Source organism: Dipodomys ordii, unplaced genomic scaffold (genome assembly GCF_000151885.1).
Source record: "Dipodomys ordii isolate 6190 unplaced genomic scaffold, Dord_2.0 Scaffold18, whole genome shotgun sequence".
Classification (NCBI taxonomy): Eukaryota; Metazoa; Chordata; class Mammalia; order Rodentia; family Heteromyidae; genus Dipodomys; species Dipodomys ordii.
In genome coordinates this window covers 70,302-83,117 of record NW_012267234.1, presented here as the reverse complement: position 1 = coordinate 83,117, position 12,816 = coordinate 70,302, and the positions used below count along the sequence as shown (strand labels likewise).

General features: G+C 57.2%; 1 protein-coding gene across 9 annotated transcripts in view; it reads left to right on the top strand.

Moving 5' to 3' along the window:
• The window catches only part of Kifc3 (kinesin family member C3), a 73,500-nt gene extending 61,023 nt beyond the window's left edge, over positions 1-12,477 (top strand). For 8 of the 9 annotated variants that reach the window (XM_013012910.1, XM_013012904.1, XM_013012902.1 and 5 more), the window contains 16 exons: positions 2,634-2,699; positions 3,099-3,221; positions 3,324-3,563; positions 3,952-4,125; positions 4,581-4,728; positions 4,811-4,941; positions 6,499-6,610; positions 7,578-7,759; positions 8,360-8,464; positions 9,125-9,255; positions 9,556-9,679; positions 9,895-10,024; positions 10,121-10,350; positions 10,488-10,622; positions 11,044-11,152; positions 11,962-12,477. In XM_013012910.1, the coding sequence (XP_012868364.1) occupies positions 2,634-2,699; positions 3,099-3,221; positions 3,324-3,563; positions 3,952-4,125; positions 4,581-4,728; positions 4,811-4,941; positions 6,499-6,610; positions 7,578-7,759; positions 8,360-8,464; positions 9,125-9,255; positions 9,556-9,679; positions 9,895-10,024; positions 10,121-10,350; positions 10,488-10,622; positions 11,044-11,152; positions 11,962-11,987 (2,166 nt within the window). In that variant the 3' untranslated portion in view covers positions 11,988-12,477. Of the gene's footprint in view, positions 1-2,633; positions 2,700-3,098; positions 3,222-3,323; positions 3,564-3,951; positions 4,126-4,580; positions 4,729-4,810; positions 4,942-6,498; positions 6,611-7,577; positions 7,760-8,359; positions 8,465-9,124; positions 9,256-9,555; positions 9,680-9,894; positions 10,025-10,120; positions 10,351-10,487; positions 10,623-11,043; positions 11,153-11,723; positions 11,751-11,961 lie in introns of all 9 variants that reach the window. The other variant, XM_013012903.1, reaches the window with a different exon arrangement.
• Positions 12,478-12,816: the final 339 nt, after the last annotated feature.

Genomic DNA, 12,816 nt, shown 5'->3' with positions numbered 1-12,816 from the left:
GTGTAAATATAAATGTAGGTTTGTGTCAGATCAGCAAGCAGACAGGCCTCGGCTCCCTCCACCCCCAGTAGGGCAGGGCCTCAGTGTCTTTAGCTTGAGCTGGGGAGGGGGGTGTCACCCCAGCCCTGGCCAGCAGACTTCTCACCTCTGGATTGTCCTCTGTGCCCTCCAGGGACAGGAGGCTGCTGTCACCTGCTCGCTGATGCTGGAGCATGCATTGCTGCCCCCTTGGTTGCCACTGTGGTATTTATTGAGCATCTATTGTGTGTTGGCTCATGGGCACAGGCCTATGGCTGGGTCAGCTGTGGTGGTCGCGGGGAGATTGTAGGGCTGGAGAGCGGTTTTTTTTCTGCTCAGGGCCAAGTGGGTATTTATACCATCCTTCGAGGGCCTTACAAAATGACCAGCTCAGGCACACAGCCGCAGCAACTGATACGCAGCACAGGAACGTACCTGTCTGCCTGTGCCAGATGATTTTGAAGGGCTTAGATACCCGTCACCCCTCTGCTCACCACCCCTGCGGAGGAAGACCCTTCTTCTGGCCCCTGTCTTCTACCCTTACCGCTCCTAGCCCTGTCTGTCTCTGTCCAGTTCTCTAGACATTTTGTTTGTTTCTAACTTCTTTCCTGCTGGCTCTCAGGGGCTCCAATGAGTAGCATAGTGGGACAGGCATGATGGGGTGTGGTCACCTTGGCCCAGATGCCCTGTGGCGTCCATCCGCCTCTCAGCTGGGCTCCCCTGTCTGCTGCCCACGATGCACCCCAAAGGTGTGCTCAGGATTTGACATCTCTGACCGGGAGGCCTCTTACCATCTCTTCCTCAGCACCCCCCCCCATGGCCAGCTCACCCTTAGCAGCAGCACCTTTGCAAGGGGGCCTCACAGGTTTCAGCAGAGCAAAGCACCCCGGGTCCCCATTGTGATGTGAGAAGGGAATCTAGCTGGTTATCGGCTGGGTAGGGGAAGTGGTAGCTCCAGCAAGCACCAAACCCCACTGGAGACGGTCCTAGGAAGTTGGGATCTGGCATCATCCTAAGCAGGAAGAGTCCTCTTCTTTCAGGGTGGGAGGAACAGTCTTTGAGACTTAGCCATTACTGGACAGTGTGGAGAAATTCTCTCAGTGCAGCCTGAAGACTCTCCGCTTGTTCTTACTATACTCAGTGTTCTCCCTGGTTTTTGTGTGTTTTTAGTGCCAGTACTGGAGCTTACACTCAGGACCTCACACTCTTTATGACTATGGAATGAGAGGCTGCCTCTCGTGAGCCTCTCTTCTTCCCTCCAGCCCACAGCACCCCTCACTCCAGGCTCTCAGTCAGATTAGGCATTAGTCTGGGGTACTTGGGTCCACTGGTCCAAGTTTGTCCCTACATGCTCAGCCCATGGCCCAGTGCTCTCTAGGAAGGAGTGTAGGCCAAGGTAAATGGTTGCAGGTGACCATGCAGGACCCGCCCTTGTTACCTGCTCAGCCTCCAAGAGGCCCTGAGCCACTGTTCCACCTTGGGGGATCCAGGCTGGCACTGCTGGCCTGGGCCTTTGCCTGGAAGTAGGGATGGATTCCATGGCCCACTTCCTCGCCGACCCTACTCAAATGTAGGGTGGCCAGCCAGAGGTCAGCTGCTGCACACAAACTCTATATCTCAGCCATAGAAGGTGGGGAATCTGAGGAATGTAAACCCTGGCCTTTCTTGAAAGATAAACCAGTTTAGAGGTGCAGGGTCTGCGGGGAGTACAATGTGGCCACCTCTTTGACAGCTCCTCATCCAGCTCATCTGGCTGGCACCTGTGGGCAAGGCTTTCCTGGAGGATGATCAAGGTGGCATAAAGGACATTATCACCTGTCATTTAGTCATCAGTACCCAAGGCTTTCATGGCCAGCTGATGGAACCCACCCAACCCACCAGAGTCCATCTGCCACCCACTGAGCCTTTTCCAAGCTGAGATGTGAACATCACAATGTTCTGCATGGGAGATCCCAGCATGCGCCACTGAAGGCTGCCACCCAGGTCTCCTCTGGCTTTTTCCCTAAGGAGCTGTTCGTGGGTGGGCTGATCTGGGCCAGAGGCCTGGGCCTTTGGGGAGGTTAGCTCTAGAGAAGGGTCATTGTCAGGGACCGAGTCCCTGTGCCCACAGGGTTGGCACCATGGTGGCGCTTTCTCAGCCTGGCCAGCAGATTGGAGGCTGGGGGGTGGACACAGGTCCTGAATATACGGGGCTTCAGAGGCCAACTTGCAGAAAGCACTCAACATAGAACATTCTGGGAATTGGGCAAAGACAGAGGCAGGGCTTGTGGGGCCTGCAGTCCATACAAGTTTGGAGGTTCTTTGTTAAGATAATGTGAAATTATAGATAGGGCCCTCAGATGGGGCATGTGCCACGAGGAGGCCCAAGTCTCCCTGGGCACTGCTCCTGGGGCGGCCAGGCCAGCGGGCTGGGCTCCCCTCCAGCCCTCCCTGAGAAGCACAGGCTGGCTCTGTTCCTGCGGGAAGAGCGCACGGACTGCGCTGTTGGGAGCAGACTGACTTTCTCTTATCTGGAGTGCCAGGCACAGTCTGGTGCTGAGGCTGTGGGTCACAGGTCACTGGAGCCACCCCCAGGCTCCCAGTGCCCCTTAACCCACCCTGCTCTGTGCCCGCAGGTGGAGAATCTGAAGGAGAAGCTCATTAGCCAGGCCCAGGAAGTGAGCCGACTGCGATCGGAGCTGGTGAGGCTTCCTTCTGGTTCCAGCCTGAGGAGGGGGCAGGTGCCCAGTCTCTTCACCCCGTCACTGACCCCTCCCACCTCGTCTCTGCCTTGAATCCCTGCCTGGCCAGCACCCTCAGTGGGCATGTGCATCCCAAGGGCAGGAGGTTGGATCTGATTCGCTGATGTACAATAGGAGTGTGAACGCTGCATAAATGTGACTTCTTGTTATTTTCACACTCAGGAAAATAGACCCAGAGGGGCGGGGGCAGCAGGGAGGGAGCTTCAGCCTCCCCCTCCTGCCTCCCTTCCCCTGTCTGTCTCCCTGAGCTCCTGCCTTCTTCCCTCTCCTTGTCTCTCCTCACTGCTCCTTTCTCCCTGCCCTTGCCCCATGCCCCCGCTGGGCCCCGGCTCTCCACAGGGAGGCACAGACTTGGAGAAGCACCGGGACCGGCTGATGGTGGAGAATGAGCGGCTGAGGCAGGAGCTGCAGGAGCTACGGGCGCAGCCTGCGGCGCCCTGCCCGGGCTGTGAGCACAGTCAGGTGAGCTGGTGGGGTGAGCCCTGACCCTCGGTCCCTAAGGCTGTGTCCCTCACACTGCCCCTGCCCCTCCCTATGTCCCCTGGGCCTCCTGATTGTCTGCAGGAAAGCACCCAGCTCCGAGACAAGCTGTCCCAGCTGCAGCTGGAGGTGGCAGAGAACAAAGGCATGCTGTCAGAACTGAACTTGGAGGTCCAGCAGAAGACGGACCGGCTGGCCGAGGTAGAGCTGCGGCTCAAGGACTGCTTGGCTGAGAAGGCACAGGAAGAGGAGCGGCTCAGCCGGCGCCTGCGGGACAGCCACGAGACCATCGCCAGCCTGCGGGCCCAGTCACCACCAGTCAAGGTGAGCCACAGCTGGGCACCCTTGAGCAAGTGCCCCGAGCAAACCCTGGACTCAGCTCAGGACTGGCACAGAAGAGGGGCTTGTGGCGAATCACCTGGTCTAAATGGTTCCTTTGGGTTCTTTCCTGTTTTGCTCTGCCTAGAGCCAGGCAGAGGGAACTAGCACCTCGAAAGGGCTGTTCATGCCAGATCCAGGTGCACCAAAGCTTTTAGATTCTTCCCTGCTTGTCAGTGGGTGCCCAGGCTGGGCTGCAGCCGACGCCCAGCAAGCTCTCATTAAGATGAAAGGCTCCTGTAGTTTTCAGCAGGGTTTCTTTGTGGGTGATTCTTGGAATGTGGCTGCTGGCATCAGAGGGCGCCCATGGTGACATCCTTCCTACATCCTGTAGTACGTCATCAAGACAGTGGAGGTGGAGTCATCGAAAACCAAGCAAGCCCTCAGCGAGTCCCAGGCTCGGAACCAGCACCTGCAGGAGCAGGTGGCCATGCAGCGGCAGGTGCTGAAGGAGATGGAACAGCAGCTTCATAGCTCACATCAGCTGACCGCCCAGCTCCGGGCTCAGGTGTGCAAGCCACTGTGGGGAGGAGACAGGCTGGGTGAAAGCCAGAGGCGAAGCACTTGGGGACCCCACAGGCCCAGGGTCCAGTCCTTCTTCCGCTTCATGTCTTTGGGACCAAGAGAAGGTTTTGCTCAAGTCTCTGTTTCCTCATCTCTAACATGATCTGGTCACAGGAACCTCTTTCCAGGGCGGGCTCAGGTGCATCACAGGATATGCTCTCTTCCTGGGGCACACGGCTTAGATGCCTGCTCTGTGCCTGGGACAGACTGGGCTGGTGCCAGACAATGGCTAGGAGGTGGTGGGACAGAGAAGGCCATTCCACCCTTTTACTCCAGTGTGTGGTAATGGGCCTGTAGCATTGGGAGGACTTGCAGCAAGAGGGTGGGAGGGACTTCTAGGAGTGGGGCGGGACGTCCTTCTGCACCCAACCCTGAGCTTTCTCTTGTCCTGGCCACCAGATTGCCATGTATGAGGCAGAGTTAGAGCGAGCACACGGACAGATGCTGGAGGAGATGCAGTCCCTGGAAGAGGACAAGAACCGGGCCATCGAGGAGGCCTTTGCCCGAGCCCAGGTGGAGATGAAGGCTGTGCACGAGAACCTGGCAGGTGAGCCTGCCAGCTGGGCTCTGCCTACCCAAGCCAGGCCCTATAGCCGGTTCACATCACAGCTCACCCTGTGTTTCCACAGGCGTCCGGACCAACCTGTTGACACTGCAGCCAGCCCTGCGGACCCTCACCAATGACTACAATGGGCTTAAGAGGCAGGTTCGAGGCTTCCCAATGCTGCTGCAGGAGGCGCTCAGGAGTGTCAAGGCTGAGGTGAGCAGGGAGTGTGTGAGCCCTGGAGCCATCAACCTGAGGCTGCCTTTCTGCCCCAGCTCCCAGGCTACAGCCCCATCTGGCTCCCAACACATGGACACGCCTGTTTAGAAATAGATTGGGACAAGATTTGTATGTTTGTCTTACTATGATTGCTTACTCCCCCCACCCCCTTTTTGGAGACAGGGTCTCATTTTGTAGCTCAGACTGACCTTGAACTAAAGATCTTCCTGAGGGCAGGGATTGTAGGCATGTACCATCATGCCTGGCTCTGTGTGTCTGAGCACATACACACCCATGCGCCAATAATGGAGCTTGAACTCTATCCCTGAGCTTTTTCACTCAAGGCTTGTTAGTGTTCTGTAACTTGAGCCCCAGCTATACTTGTGGGTTTTTTGGTGGATAATCAGGGATAAGAATCTCCTGGACCACTCCTGCCTGGGTTGGCTTCAAACCATGATCCTCAGATCACTGTCTTTATAGGTACGAGCCATTAGTGCCTGGCTTATAACTAGCTTTTCTCTTTTATCATGGGGCCTGAACCCTGGACTTGGGTGCTGTCCCTCATCTCAAGGCTGGTGCTCTACCACTTGAGTCACAATGCCACTTCTGGTTTTCTGGATCCTCAGTTCTCAGCCTCCTGAGTAGCTAGGATTACAGGTGTGAGCCACCCGTGCCTGGCTTGTGTCTCACTTTTTAGTTATCTTTTAAATCAAACATGTTCACATAGTATAGCCGTGCTACACATAGCCTTAAGTTTGAGTTTAATTCCTTTTTTTTTTTTGAGATAGGTTCTCACTATATAGCAAAGGCTGGACTCAACCTTTCAGTTTTGTTGCCTTAGCCCCCCAAGTGCTGGTATTCTAGACAGGCATACCATAGCCCAGATTTCTATGTTTAATTTCTCCCCACCTTTGATGCTAAGATGGAGCCAGAGGCTCATGCATACCAGGCAAGCATGGTGCCATGTTCCCAGCCCCTCATTTAGTTTTCTAGAGCTGTAGTTACACAGTATAAGAACAGCCGGTGTTACTTGCCTCTTATGTGTCTCCCCTGTGCTGAGCTTTATACCTGATGGCTCCTTGAGTTTGTGTGACTGCTCTTCAGAGACTTAATCTATTCAGAGAACAGAAAATAGTTCTTGGCTGGGTACCAGTGGCTCATTCCTGTAATCCTAGCTACTCAGGAGGCTGAGACCTGGAGGATACCAGTTTGAAGCCAGCCTGGAAAGTCTTGGCTAATCTACAATTAGCCAGCAAAATAATGGATTGGAGGCATGGCTCAAATGGTAGAGCACCAGCTGTGCATTTGAGTCCAGCTGAGTTATGTAATCAAGTGTTTGTGCTGTGCAGTGAAGGCTGAGCCCTATTCTTTGCTGGTTCTCAGTTGCTGGCACTCAGTTTCCCCCTCTGTAAAATGGGTGTTCTTTGAGAAAATGCTGAGGTAATGTATGCCAAGTACTCAGCTTGGGCAGGAGACAGCACCTGTGGTGGTTAAGGTGAGGCTGGTGGAGCCAGCCCCTTGGTGGCTTTGTCATCAGAGTGTGTATGCCCCCAGATTGGCCAGGCTATTGAGGAGGTCAACAACAACAACCAGGAGTTGCTGCGCAAGTATCGCCGGGAGCTGCAGCTGCGCAAGAAGTGCCACAACGAGCTCGTGCGGCTGAAAGGTGAGTGCAGGTGGCCCAGCAGGGTTTGTACCAGCTCCTTCCCGCCTGTGCACCAGGCATCCTCAGAGAAATATCCCAGTCCTCTGTCCACAAGGGAACCGGCCCAGAGAAGTCAAGGAGCTTGGCCCAGGGCCAATGTGTGGCTGGTCATGATCCATCTTGCTCTTGAACTTGAGTCAGTGGTCAAGTTTCTTCCCATGGCAGTTATTCCTAGGCCTTACGTGGCTGAAGGGCAGGGCAGGGCAGTGCTGTGTGGTGGCTGACCTGCAGCCGGCTCAAGCCTGAAGCTCACAAGCTCTGAGAAGCATCTGCACCTGCCCAGCGCTCGGTCTATGGCAGATAAAAACGCCCTTGCCTACTTCATGCTCATTTTAGTTGGAGTAAGGGTGATCACTAGTCACCCTGAGAACCCCAAGGGTTCCCCCAGGGTTGAAGGGAGCCCTGAGAGCTAGCCCCTGGGTGGGAGGGCGTTGGGAGCGTTTCACATAGCTACAGCCAGAACTGGAGGGGACAGGTGGACGGAGGGGAGGCAGGGCCCTGCTGGCTTGGAACTATAGGGTAGCATGACCATCTTGTGCCACCAAGCACTCCTGTGCTGCCCCACTGTCAGTGCCCATCAGTTCTCTACCTCCTGGCTGGTCCTGTTTGCTCATCAGGTGCCCAGGCCCTGTACTGGCATTCAGTGCCCTTTAGATCAAGTCCTGTTGCTCAAGGAGGAGACTTGAGTCCATGGAGGAGAAAGTGCCTGAACCCTACCAGTGGCTTTCCTCCAAAGGCACAGCACCCTGCCCCCCCCCACCTGAGTGAATCCATTCTGTGTGAGACTCACTAGTTAGGGCTTGGCGGGCCATCTTGCCCTGGTGAGCTTTTCTTTAAAGACAGGGGCCTCCTGTGGCTGCTGATGGGCCCCGGGTGACAGAGTGGAGGCAGTCTGTTCTTGACCCAGCTCCATCTCCATCCATCCCAGGAAACATCCGGGTGATTGCTCGTGTCCGGCCAGTCACCAAAGAGGATGGGGAAGGACCCGAGGCGACCAATGCCGTGACCTTCGATCCTGATGATGACTCCATCATCCACCTGCTACACAAGGGCAAGCCTGTGTCCTTCGAGCTGGACAAGGTCTTCTCCCCAGGGGCCTCACAGCAGGACGTAAGTCTCACCCTGTGGGGGTGAGGGAAGAACAGATGCCCGAGGAGAGGGGGCAGAGCTAACAGCAAAGTATAAGAGTGGGGAACTAAGGCTCGCAGTGACTGTGGCCTCCATCCAGCCTCCCCAACTAGCAGCTTCCTCCTGCAGCCATCACCCTGGAAGCCCAGTGGTGAGCCTCAACCATGATAGCACCATGGGGGTCACATCTCTGCCCAGGGCTAGCCTGCCAGGCCCATCTGGCCTGTGTCCTCCTTTCCCTGGGTCTGGCTTTCCCTTCGCTGTTCAGTGGCAGGCAGGCCGGCCGGCCCAGGCCTAGGCCTGAGGTGGTGCCAGGCACATAGTAACCTCTTTTTGTTTTCTTGCACCCCTCCTTGACAGCAGAGGAGCCGAGGGTGGGCCCTAACCTCCATGATGGCATCGGTGGGCAGCAGCCAGGCTGCTCACTGCTGTCCAAGGCAATGACTTCAGTATGAGCTAGTTGGAGTACCACATGCTGTTACCAGTGAAGGAGACTGTGGGCTGGAAGGTGGCAGGGCCTGGTGGGGCCCCTGGCCCCAGCAGCCTTGGAAGCTAAGTTCCTCACTGACTCGTGTCCTCCAGGTGTTCCAGGAGGTGCAGGCCCTGATCACCTCTTGCATTGATGGCTTCAACGTCTGCATCTTTGCCTATGGCCAGACAGGTGCAGGCAAGACATACACAATGGAGGTATGGAGGTGGGCGCCTGCTGAAGGGGTGGGGTTCTGAGCACGTGGACCAGTCCCCACTGCCACAGGGGCACAGTGCCACCCTGGGGAGGTGGCATTGGGGGTCCCAAGGGAGCTGATGGGCCCGCCCTTGGCATCTGGATAGTTCCGTGGCAGAGGGAGCACTGGGCCTCAATCATGCTAGGCTAGAAGAATCAGGTCCCCAGGCAGGACTGGGAGTGGGGAGGGCTGTGAGAGGGGGAGGTGGGGCTTCTAGGGCCCAGGCAGGGACCCTGAATTTCTTCTAGGAAGGCAGGTGAGCCCATGGCTCCGTGGGCACATCTCCACCTCTACTACCCTTCCACACCCAGAGCCTAAGTTATGGCTACCTGACATTGAGCCTGAGAGAACGGTGGGAGGGAATTCAGAGCAGCCCAGGAGGGGCCCCAGAGTCTGTGATGCTCAGCTGTGTGCAGGCCGCGCCCTGCTCCGTGACGTGTCAGGGCTGAGCTCTCAGAGTGGTAGTGGTGCAGTCACATGGAATGGGTACAGGGCACTTGGCACCAGCATGTAGATGGGAGCCTGAGGCCAGGAGGCTGGCCAGTGAGGACAGCTGAGGACATGGGGTGAGGGGTGACATGCTGTGTGAGCATGAGCAGGGTCATGCAGGATTTCCTTCCAGGGAACCCCCGAGAACCCCGGCATCAACCAGCGGGCCCTGCAGCTACTCTTCTCTGAGGTGCAAGAGAAGGCCTCCGACTGGCAGTATACCATCACTGTCAGTGCAGCCGAGATCTACAACGAGGTCCTCAGGTGAGCCTGGGCCCTGGCCACTGGGAGGCCGTGGTGTGGGGAGGGCAGCAGAACCTTCTTGGTGGAGTCAGGTTCTTTGCCACAAGTAGGGCTGACTCAGCTCAAGAGGGCATGGGGGTGGTGTTGGCGGTGGCAAGAGTGGGCAGAAGGCCTTGCCCAAGGGCACCTCCCTTGGGCTCCATAGGGCTAGAGAAGAGGCCAGCCTGGCCCTGTGAAGGTGTGGTGGCGTGGGGGAGGGGCACCTTCTAGGCTGGGGTCTGGTGCAGGTCCGGCAGAGGCCAGATGTTCCCATCTATCCAGGGATCTGCTGGGAAGAGAGCCTCAGGAGAAACTGGAGATCCGGCTGTGTCCGGATGGCAGCGGGCAGCTGTATGTGCCAGGGTTGACGGAGTTCCAGGTGCAGAGCGTGGAGGACATCAACAAGGTGAGGGAGGGCCTGGGGGGGTTCTAGGAGTTGGGGAAGTGCTGCAGGAGAGCTGCCCTAGAGCAAGACAGAGCACCAATGGTGGGCCTGACACAGCCCTCAGCCCCTGAGCCTGCTTCCTCATCTAAAAAGCAGCGTGTTAGCCTTCAGAGAGGAGCTCAGGAGTGGGGTGATTCTGAGGCCCCCTACTTCCAAGCCTGCACTCCTCCCCCCAGGTGTTTGAGTTTGGCCACACAAACCGCACCACGGAGTTTACCAACCTCAATGAGCACAGCTCCCGCTCGCATGCCCTGCTCATCGTGACCGTGCGAGGCGTGGACTGCAGCACAGGCCTCCGCACCATCGGTGAGGAACAAGGACAACCTGGCCTGAGGACCCCAGTGGTTCCCCCCACCCCCGAGGCCTCCAGCAGTTTTGACCCACCCCACACCCTCCCCACAGGGAAGTTGAACCTGGTAGACCTGGCTGGGTCTGAGCGCGTGGGCAAGTCGGGAGCTGAGGGCCACCGCCTGCGGGAGGCACAGCACATCAACAAGTCCCTGTCGGCCTTGGGGGACGTCATTGCTGCCCTCCGCTCCCGCCAGGGCCACGTGCCCTTCCGCAACTCCAAGCTCACCTACCTGCTGCAGGACTCACTCAGTGGAGACAGCAAGACACTCATGGTGGTACAGGTGAGGGGTGGGGAGCAGGCGCCCCGCCCTCGGGCCCAAGTTCACCCCTCTGTGCCTTGGGCTTTTCTGCCACGTTTGGCCCTAGAACTCCTGGCCCCTCCACCATTCTCAGGGGTGGCAGCTCTTCTGTCCCCTAGGTGTCCCCTGTGGAGAAGAACGCCAGCGAGACACTGTATTCCCTCAAGTTTGCTGAGCGGGTGCGCTCCGTGGAACTGGGCCCTGGGTCTCGCCGCACAGAGCTTGGGTCCTGGTCAAGCCAAGAACATCTGGAGGTGCGGGGGCAAATGCAGGACTGTCCCTAAAGGGAAGACTGTGTGTGTGTGTGTGTGTGTGTGTGTGTGTGTGTGTGTTGGGAAGGGGGCGGGGGAATCTGCCCAGAGGTGGTTGAGTTAGAACTTGAACCCAAACCCATCAACCTCAGTCATCCATCTTTCCTCTTGGTCTTAGAGGTGGGATGGGGGTGTTGTATTCGAGGTAAGTTTGCAGCCTGGGACATGGTGAAAACGTTTCTTTCTTTGAATGACTGCATTTGCTGCATGCAGCAACTTCTCCACGGATGAGGGGGCCTTCTTCATATGCCCATTTTGCAGATGAACAAACTGAACTTGAAGAGTGGAAGCAGGCCCAGTGGGGTGGGAGGGGAGGAGCCAGGGCAGCCTGGGCCCCCAGCCCACCCCTCCTTCCTGTTCACAGTGGGAGCCAGCTTGCCAGACACCACAGCCCTCAGCACGGGCCCATTCAGCCCCCACTTCTGGAACCAGTAGCCGCCCTGGCTCCATCCGGAGGAAGCTGCAGCCCTCAGGTGAGCCTGGTGGGGAGTGCGCCTTCCCCTCACAAGCACAGCCATAGGGCTGCCCATACCTAGTTGAGCTATTTCTTTACCTCATAAATTAACATGGTGGCACATACCTATAATCCCAGCAGATCACAACTTTTGAGACAAGGTCTAGGTTACAGAGCCAGCCTAGGTAAACTAGACCTTGTCTCAAAGTAAAAATTCCAGAGGACTAGGAAAGTAGTTCAGTGGCAAAGGGTTGCCTGGTAAGTTCATGGTGCCGAGTTCAATCCCCAGAATCAGAAAAGAAAAAACAAAACAGGAAACTTGAGACCTTCTCCTACCACCCTGTCCTGCCTGCCTGCCTGCCAGTACTGTGGAGAGGACGATGGGAGGAGCGGGGCCATTCTCACTGCCTCTCCAGCATTCCCCATGCCACACTGGGCTGGGTGCCCATGTTCTAGAGAGGGTCTATAGTCTAGGGCAGACGCGCCTGACTGGGCTCCTCAGAAGAGGGCCTGAGTCTAAAGGGGCAGGGGCAGCAGTGTCCTGTGTGGGAACAAGCCCCCCAGTGAGACGCCTGTTGCTTTGATTTCAGCCTGACGGCTGGGGCTGATGTCTCCAGGTGAGTGGGGCCAGGGGCCTGGGCTGCCTGCCTGCCACCCACTGCCACCCGGCTTAGGTTGCAGGGTTCTGTGGGAGCTCACCTGCTCCGGGCGGGGCTGCCTTTCGCTGCCTGCTGTCTGTGTGCTTCTGCCAGCCTTGGTTGCTCTTGCACCTCCTTTGGGCATGTCTACCACGGCAGGAGGCAGCCGACGGTTTGCCTTTCCTTACAGGGAGGTCGAGGCCAGTGCCTGTTTGAGGATGCATCATCCTGCTGGGCCTGGAGCTAGGCCCATAGACCGTGCCACCTGCTCCTGCTATAGCACCGGGACAGCAGGAAACAGGCCCGTGGATGAGAGTTCACCCACCATGACTGCTCGGATGAAGAACACGCGCAGAAGGAAAGCAGTGTCTATGTGTGGCTGTAGGCATGCGTGGCAGGGTCTGGAGGGCCCAGGAACCATGGGAATGGGGTTGGGCTGGTGGCACCTTGGCTCCTTTCACAGAAGGGGAACCTCCCACACATCCCCAGTGGGGCATGTACATAGTGTTCCTAGGTGTACATAGAGCCTGGCTCTGCCCAGGGCTGGGCCGTATTTATAGACGCAGAGGCCAGTGGGTGGGGTTCTGTGTCCCCTCGTCTGCCTGGCACCACTGGCTTCCTGACATGCTGCTCTTCCCTCCACAATCCTATTTAAGACGTTTTGGAAGCTTAGCCATTTTTGTTAAAATAAAAGCTTTTTTACACACATGGACTCTGGCTTGGTCACCCCTGTGGTACCCTCCCTTCCCACAGCTGGCTAGTCACCACAGCCCTGCAGGACCTGGACTGCCAGGAGTCCTCATGGCCCCCACCACCTGGGTAAGTGCCTTCTGCTGCCTAGTGTCCCTAATGACCACATGTCTACAGTAACCTTCCCATCCTGCAGTGGTGTCAGATCCAGGGAGCTTCAGTGAGGGGCTATCAGTCCTGGCCTCCTGTGCTGGGGACCTGGACAGGGGCTACCTTCAGGGATGGCATCTAGCCAGCCAGCTCCTGCAGGAAGTGAAAGTTAGGGACCCCGTGGAGGACAGGCAGGTGTTCCAGA